Source organism: Ceratina calcarata, unplaced genomic scaffold, assembly GCF_001652005.2.
Source record: "Ceratina calcarata isolate Rehan_Ccalc_2016 unplaced genomic scaffold, ASM165200v1 scaffold337.2, whole genome shotgun sequence".
Taxonomy (NCBI): Eukaryota; Metazoa; Arthropoda; class Insecta; order Hymenoptera; family Apidae; genus Ceratina; species Ceratina calcarata.
The window spans coordinates 14,536-22,468 of NW_017156497.1; the positions used below are offsets into that span (position 1 = coordinate 14,536).

The 7,933-nt window shown below is 42.2% G+C and overlaps 2 protein-coding genes across 8 annotated transcripts; both read right to left on the reverse strand.

Moving 5' to 3' along the window:
• Positions 1 to 1,835: 1,835 nt before the first annotated feature.
• Positions 1,836 to 3,610, reverse strand: LOC108625008 (haloacid dehalogenase-like hydrolase domain-containing protein 2). The gene is made up of 5 exons (XM_018024683.2): positions 3,419 to 3,610; positions 2,974 to 3,273; positions 2,658 to 2,868; positions 2,402 to 2,571; positions 1,836 to 2,324 (listed from the first exon to the last, which is right to left on the reverse strand). Exons 1-4 carry the CDS (start codon positions 3,511 to 3,513, stop codon positions 2,404 to 2,406), a joined length of 774 nt encoding a protein of 257 aa, XP_017880172.1. The 5' UTR covers positions 3,514 to 3,610; the 3' UTR covers positions 1,836 to 2,324; positions 2,402 to 2,403.
• A 161-nt stretch (positions 3,611 to 3,771) lies between these two features.
• Positions 3,772 to 7,909, reverse strand: LOC108625006 (Pyrroline-5-carboxylate reductase-like 2). 7 transcript variants are annotated; one of them, XM_026813551.1, is made up of 8 exons: positions 7,812 to 7,909; positions 6,787 to 6,961; positions 5,732 to 5,869; positions 5,578 to 5,648; positions 4,839 to 5,009; positions 4,556 to 4,768; positions 4,276 to 4,441; positions 4,079 to 4,200 (listed from the first exon to the last, which is right to left on the reverse strand). In XM_026813551.1, the coding sequence occupies exons 2-8, from the start codon at positions 6,860 to 6,862 to the stop codon at positions 4,079 to 4,081; spliced, it is 957 nt and encodes a 318-aa protein (XP_026669352.1). In that variant the 5' UTR covers positions 6,863 to 6,961; positions 7,812 to 7,909. The 7 variants fall into 7 exon arrangements, with proteins under 7 accessions (XP_026669354.1, XP_017880171.1, XP_026669352.1 ...); XM_026813552.1 differs by lacking the exon at positions 7,812 to 7,909 and adding an exon at positions 7,467 to 7,739; XM_026813550.1 differs by lacking the exon at positions 7,812 to 7,909 and adding an exon at positions 7,357 to 7,739.
• Positions 7,910 to 7,933: the final 24 nt, after the last annotated feature.

Below are 7,933 nucleotides of genomic sequence, written 5' to 3' on the forward strand. Positions count from 1 at the left end.
ATTATTATTATCATCATTATAAAAGAGAGCAAACTATAGAGATGGAAATGTCAATTTACTATTAATCAAATGAAAAGACAGCCAAATGAACAGTTCAACGAACAGTTTCCTAGCGATAACAGGGAGCGATAAATCTATCTATCTGTCTTCGCGGTATGATCGGATCGAATTCTGTCAGTGATATAACTTCCATTAATTAAATTTGTATTAAAGATATATATATATATATATATATACATATATAAAACAGTGTTTCATGTGAGAGTGGAGAGGGTGGCGGTGATGGTGATGGTGTTGGTGACGAAGTTTAAATACATTTTAATTACCGATTAAGCGAGTGTGTAACTACGCTGACAGAATTTCCTCTTACCGGAGAAACGAGTTTAACAGATTTAAAGAGAAATGGATGATGTGTAGTTGTTGATCGTATGTTAAAATTCCTTTCCATTAGAGAATCCTATGAACTGTACATAGAAAGTGCGAAGTGTAAGTAACTTATTCGGTTATGATGATGATGATGATGATGATGATGATGATGATGATGATGACGGGCTGTATAAATAAAATGTTGTATTCGTAAAAATTTGAAACGTTTACACGCTGATCTCGCGCGATGCTGGGATGCAGTTTGTTGATCGCGGCGGCCCTAAATGTCGTAACCACTTGCGTTATAAGCGGATGACATAGAAGCAGTTTTTAATACATCTAGAGATTATTCCATTGTTACATTTTAACATGCTACGCTGTACGATGCTGTATAGGTCTCTTATTTATTTGCTAAGCTTTCGTTAGAATTATTTAAAAGCGTACTCGAAATAATTCTCACTCTCTTTTCGCGCTCGTGTTAGAAATTGTCGGAGCTCTGTGATAAATTTTTCGTCGTCGATGAACGTTAATTAAGGGAACTACCAAAAATATAATGTACAGTTATTCACGTTTCATTCGTTTCAACGTTTTTACATTATAAATATGTATGAATGAATGTATGTATGTATGTATGAATGTGTGTATGTATCTTGTCGTTTTAATTACCGCGGGCAATCTTTGTAATTAGTCTTAATTCGTAAAAATGACCCTCGCTATCGCAAAACAGGAAATCGCGTGCCTGATCCTAGGTCGTAAGTTCTGCAGGAGGGCATTTGAATCGCGCAAGCTGATCGTTTAACGACACTCGATCAAATCGTGAGTCAACGTGCGGTGCATAATTCTAGTATCCAGTAGTGCATTTAGTTGTAAATCGATCTTAAGTTGACTCTTAGAATATTATACAAGCTCTCACGAAACTCGTCGGATACTTTATATATTCACGTTCGCATAATAATCGTGGTTCGCATACTCGGGGACGTTCTTACGCTATCTTTTAGCAAATTTGCTCTTCTATAGAACGGATGTTCTGTTAGCTTTACACGCGCGCGAGATAAGTATGTGAATTTCGTACAATTAGGGGGTAGGTGAGTGTCACAGTAAAAAAAGAAACGATGACTAAGCCTTTCTCACAGTCACACCGACATGAAAACGACGTTGTTCGTCGAAGTTGAAGAGTATTAATGTATATCGATATGAAAAACGAGCGCTTATTAATTGCACTATCGAAAATCAAAACTAACTTGTAAAACTGTATATGTACTTGTCTTCTTCGTACGGGAAACGGTTGCGAACGGTTAGTTCGCCGACGAGAAGAAGAAGAAGAAGAAGAATAGGAACAGAACAGGATTTAAAAGAAACAAAACTGGTGCCAAATTTTTGTACTGAGTGAGAGGAAAAATTCCTGCGATGCACCGATCTCTTGATAAAGAGAAAAGATGCTTTTAACGACCTCGAATAAACTTACCAAGTACAATAGTCGTGTAGCATTTATTATCTAAGATTAAGACGTATAACGACAGAAATTCAAAATTGTCAAACTATTCGGTACAGTATCCCGCCGGGTGCTTAAAGAATCATGCGTAAACAGCGTCTGAGAACTATCGTCTTGTACCGTTGGCGATATTTACGAATGTACGACTGCTGTTCCCATCTTAATTTCCGCAGATACACGATTCATTGTTGTTCTTGTTGTTCTTGTTACTGGATGGCAGTTGAAATTTTCTACGCCCTACCACGCGCGCGTGACGAGGCGATATTCGACACACGTTTTTGTAACGTTGTCTGACGTCTACAAGAGCCTTGGCGGGGCAACAGCGAGGCAAACGAAACGCGCGCGATACATCGGGAATCGGGAATTTTCTTTGTAATCACTGTGTACGTTCTACATATATCGAAGCTGAACTGTATCGCGAGAGACTACTCCACAGAACATGTACACCACCCTTACGAAATGATTGCTGTTCAAATAAAATATCTAATTTACGATACAGAATGATACGATACGATACAATTAAACGTGTACAATTGTACTTACATTTAAATTTCTTTATTAAGGATACAGTCGACAGCCTGGACGAAGGAGCTGCAAACTTTGGCAGGCGGTGGTACGATCTTATTTTCGTCTCCGTGCCTGTATTTCCCGGTTTGTACCAGAACACCTCTGATACCCACGGCTTGCGCCCCAGCTATGTCATCGTTGACATCCTGATTCGATCGAAACGTCGGCACGTCGGCGATAATTATTGACAAAGACGATACCGAGAAGTAAGTTAAAAGTAAATCGATCTTACATCGCCGATCATCACTGTATCTTCCGGTGGCACGTCGAACAATGCAGCTTTGAAAAACTCCGCAGCTGGTTTGCCTACGACTTCGGCTTTGACGTTCGCTGAATACTCCAAGCCTGTGACGAACGCGCCGGGACCTAGAGCCAGACCATCGGACCTTTTAAAGTATCTTGCTTTGTGAATCGCGATCAGCGGCGCGCCATCCAGCACCAATCTGCAGCAATCAGATCATTTTTAAATACATTTTCTTTCAGCTGCCTGCCTGTCTGCCTGCCTGCCTGCCTACCCAACTATATTTAACAAATAGGATCGCTTTTACCTAAACGCTTTCGTCAATTCTTCGTAATTAAATTTATCCGGTGCCAGCCCAATTACAACAGCGTTCTTCTCGTGATCCGCGTTTACCAAGCCTTCGAAATCTTCGTCAGCAGCTGGATCGATTAATAACAATGGATTTAGTTTCCGTGAAACGATCAATTTTCTCGCCGCAGCCAACGAGCTGAAGATATCCTCCTTCTGAATATCAAAACCGAGGTTCGTCAAACGATCGTGGAGAAAACTTTTAGACTCCTTCGTTGTATTCGTAACGAATTTGAATGGGACGTTGCCATCTCGAAGCCTGTGTGTGTTACAATTAATTAACAATTATACGTTCCAATTGAATAAAACGCGGTCGCGTTGAATGGCGCAGTATCGAAGCAATGTAACGTGGGCACGACGCTCTCGCGATCGGTTCTTTGCACCGAAATAATTAAAGATACAACCTGTTTAAAGCGTCCACAGCACCGGGTATTGCTGTATTATCGATGTGCAGTGTTCCACTGAGATCTATCAGTACCATTCTCACTTGTTTCGCCATGATTTATTCCACACGTTTAACACGTTGCACGCTTCCCCTCCTCGGTCCATTCCGTCCATTCCTTCCATCACCACCGATTGCAGTACCCCACGCCCACACACGCGTACGCGCGCGCACACGCTGTACGTTCACACTCGTTCAACTTTCTATCGGTGATGAGACAGTGCGATTGGATGGGCGGCAGGCGGCACGAACGAGCCAACGGGGAGAAGAACAAAAACGCGATGATTATACGTATCGTCATTAAAATAATGAAGCGTATATTTACACTGATTTTTATACACTGTTATTAAAAAATACGTTATCGTGTAAAGAAAAAAATAACAGATCTACAGTTCGAATCGATCATCCGCACAATAGTAAATTCATGATTTCACTGTTTCAAGGAACAAAAAAATATTGTATACGAAACATTTTCCTTTCTAATTTACTCTCTCATCGAATTAGGAATTACTTAGGAAGCTGCTGCTGCTGCTGCTGCAGCTAAAGCGATCCTCCATCATTGTGATCATAGTGATTCGTACATTCTATCGTGTATACGTTCTCATACTCTCGGCAATCGTAATTAATTTTTGTCGGAGTGCGAACTGACTTCCTTGCATCTCTTCGTCGCTGCCTCGACCGCACCGATCAGAGCTGACCTCAGTCCGTGCCGCTCCAAATAATGGATCGCAGTTATGGTGCATCCTAATAAAAATGAACATGACGAACTTGAAAAATCGCATAGATAATTCGAACGATTCGATTCGGTGGTATATATACCTCCTGGCGAGGCCACGTCGTCTTTAAGCTGTCCTGGATGCATGTTTGTATCGCGAACCATGGTACCGGCTCCGAGGACAGTTTGTGCAGCCAGCTTGTAAGCAGTTGGCCTCATAAGGCCCATCTTTACAGCACCGTCAGCCAAAGCTTCTATCATCATGTACACCTAGCAGCAGCAGCAGCAGCAGCAGCAGCAGCAGCAGCAGCAGTAACAGCAAGATATTATTCATTTCAGTCGAGTCATCGAAAACTTATATATATAGTTTAAAACGTTATTTACGTATGCAGGCCCGGAAGCAGCCAAAGCCGTAACAGGATCGATCAAGTTCTCAGGAACTTCCTCGCACACGCCTACGGAGGAAAATAATTTTTCTGCTATCTCAGCTTCTTTGTCTCCGGCATGCTTTCCGCGAGTGTAGACCGTCGCACCGCAGCCTACGATGGCCGGAACGTTGGGCATCACCCTTATCACCGGCGTTCCCGCTGGCACGGCCTATCGATCGATATAAATAGAAACGTGATGCGCGTCGTACGATTCATAATAATCGAAGAAAACGGCTTACTTTTTCTATCGACGCCAGTGGAACTCCCATCGCTATTGAGAGTAAGAGTTTCGTGTAATTCTTCAATTCCGGGAGCACTTTCGGCATCACCTGTGGCTTCACCGACAGGATCAGAACGTCGCCGTAATTGATGACTGGCTCGTTCGAAAATACGGTGCTCGAGCCGATTTCCTGCGTTGGTTAACGATGTGATCAACGACAATAACGACGACAACAACAACAACAACAACAACAGCAACACGATTCGAAATCGAAGAAAGCGAGATAAAAACTGGACGTGGAAACTTTCCTAAGCGCGATAGCGATCGATCAAGTATAACAACTGGTCGAACGTTTTTGCAATTAGTTCCAATCTGATATAATTCTTCTGAAAACCGAGTTCCGATACAGTATCTGCAAATTCTAGATGGACGTCTCATCGACGTGAAACAGCTACCGCGACGTTGCTGGAAACTCGATAAGTACATCGACACGACAAATAATTCATGTAATCGTTGCTCGCGCGTCGAGGGTATCGCAAACGAGTTTACAACACTCTTATCTGTTTGCCGAGCAACCGTTCTTTGTTTTTCTGCTTCTTTTTGTTTTGTTCTTTTTTTGTTTTTCTTTTAACAAAGAACGATAACGAACTCGCACTCGAACGTACGCGAGTGATCTACTATCTTTTTTGTCGCGTCTATAATCTCGCAACGTATCGCGAATCAGATTTATCTTGATAAAAAATGGTTATCGTTTTCACCTGAAACGCATCTATGCTGCCCGTGTCGTTCGGTAGACAACTGGCCAACATCATCTCCCCCTTGCTCAGCCCTAGAAAAATCGGATTCTAATAAATCGCGCTCATCTTCGTGAACGTCCACGCGGCGCGACGACAGTTCCGTCGTTCTTCTTACCAGCTCGAATGAAGCCCTTGGCCAGAGCCTGGGCCATTTTGCCGCCTCCTATGAACCCGATCTTCAACATTTTCGTGTCGACGTTCGAGGCGATTCTCTTCCTCTTCTCTTCACCGTCGCCGAGAAGTTGATCGCTTACTGTGAAAAGAGAGGAAGAAAAAAAAGAAATTACATATAATTCGATCCGTGTTTGTCATTGTTCACTTCGTATTACACCACGATCAGATCAGAACGGACTTGGATGAAATTTGCAAACGAAGAATCAAGCGGCAAATACAGAATAAGAGGCCAAAGTCACTAATTCGCGCCGCAACACGCGCGCACTACTGCTGTCCAGCGTATTACATTTACAATTAAACGTTGCGTTTCTGGCTCGCTGTGCTTAATCTCCGTGGTCCCCGGAGATGATAGTTTTCTTCTTTTTTATGTAATCGGAGATAAGTTCATTACGCGCTTGCGATGAATGCAGCGCGACGTAATAAACGTCTCTACAATTTCAAACATTAATTATAGAACGCCGTTTTATCGAAGACTTTTACGATCGCCATAATTCGCGGTTTCGAGTTTTCTATAAATCATTCGTCCAATAAATGAGCTACCACGCGAGTTGCACATAATTGACCTTCAAAAGGCTTGCGGAGGAACTTGAGTAAAAAAAAAGAGGGGGCGGAGAGAGGAGTTCGACGAGTATGTATGATTATTATGCTGATACTGTCAGCGCGCGATATGTAACATGAAATAATATACATATATATATTATGTATGTATAGGAGAGCGCGTACCGGACACTGTAAACAGAAGTAATCCCGTATCTTTTAATATTCATTTTATTACAAGTTTTATTTTTATTGTATGACATGCACACACACATACACACTCGTCTTCGTTCTAGTTGGTCACGTGCAGGTGCACATCGTCGTCGGCGATTGATTGAACGAAACGTCACGTTCCGCCGCGTTATCGCACGGATCGTTCGATCGTTCGATCACAATCACGGCAATCACGATTGCGAGATGAAAACATTCGGATTAAGTATTCGCGCGCGGTTTACTCACCATTCCTCGCGTTTAACCGTCGACGAATCCGTCGGCCTAATCGCAAAAATTCCATGGTCTTCAGTCCCACAGTCATTTCTCTCAGCTCTTTTCTTACAGCGGCGGCGGCTTCGTACGAGATTGTTTATCGATCAACTAGTAATTGTTGTGATCACGTGTATGGCGCCACGATAAGCTGCAAGCAAACAAGATCGCATCATAAACGTTTCAATTCGTACTTGCGAGAGATACCGAAAGCATATTTTATCAACATGTATATGTAAAATGACGAGCATCGTTGTTCCATAGAGATTTGGAGATTTCTTAACGACCATGTTGCAGATTCGAATAGAATACGAAAGTAGGAGCAATTATAAGTGGGTGGGTGTAATGAGTATTCCAATTTCTACTCACTGGCTCAATTTTCTGAATTCTGTAATTGTAATGGTAGAACTGTAGTATTCAAATTACATACCATTTGAAGAAATTAGGTATACTTAAAAGCTTGTTTGAACGTAAATACATAGACTGTGACCGTTTACATATACTGCGGCAGGCTGCTCCTGTGATGGACGGTGTGTATGTACGTACCGGCCGATGCAATAACCCTGTGTGTGTGTGTGTTCGATCGGTACTCGTAGTAGTAGATGATGAAAAAGTTTCGTGTGTCGAAATAAGTTTAATAGCACACTCATCTCTACCTCCACACCGCTGCTGCTTATATATCACCGCGTACGGCGTACGAAGTTGAAATTTGACTGACAATTGCCGCGTTCATCGGAGATCAGACACGGAAAACTACCACCTATTCGATTGTGTGTGACCAATCGCAATCCAAATACATATAATCGTGTCGCCCCCTTATCTGATGATATCTTTTACAGGGTCTATAAGGCGTTTCAATCTCGAATTGTCTAGAACCACGCGATACTGCGCGTTCAATTTCTCATCAACACACACACACACACACACACCTGTCAGCAGTTCATAGTCAGAGTCAGTCGTTTTATACGATATGAATCAACAAAATTCATCGAACGCTTTACCTGCTGATGGACGACGATGACCTCCGATGTATCTCATCAGCAGATATGTAACATAGAGATGTAAATTAACGATGTATTTTATAGACTTCGATTCGCAATAATTGATGCTCGAGAGAGAATGA

What these genes read in the sequence shown, in the direction of transcription:
- LOC108625008 (XM_018024683.2), bottom strand. Translation starts at nt 3,513, where the DNA reads ATGGCGAAACAAGTGAGAATGGTACTGATAGATCTCAGTGGAACACTG. An exon ending in GAATTGACGAAAGCGTTTAG is followed by an intron (nt 2,869 to 2,973) that starts GTAAAAGCGATC and finishes TGATTGCTGCAG; the next exon opens with ATTGGTGCTGGATGGCGCGC. An exon ending in ATACAGTGATGATCGGCGAT is followed by an intron (nt 2,572 to 2,657) that starts GTAAGATCGATT and finishes CGATCGAATCAG; the next exon opens with GATGTCAACGATGACATAGC.
- LOC108625006 (XM_026813553.1), bottom strand. Translation starts at nt 6,862, where the DNA reads ATGACTGTGGGACTGAAGACCATGGAATTTTTGCGATTAGGCCGACGG. An exon ending in ACGGTTAAACGCGAGGAATG is followed by an intron (nt 5,870 to 6,786) that starts GTGAGTAAACCG and finishes CTCTTTTCACAG; the next exon opens with TAAGCGATCAACTTCTCGGC. An exon ending in CACTGGCGTCGATAGAAAAA is followed by an intron (nt 4,769 to 4,838) that starts GTAAGCCGTTTT and finishes ATCGATCGATAG; the next exon opens with GCCGTGCCAGCGGGAACGCC.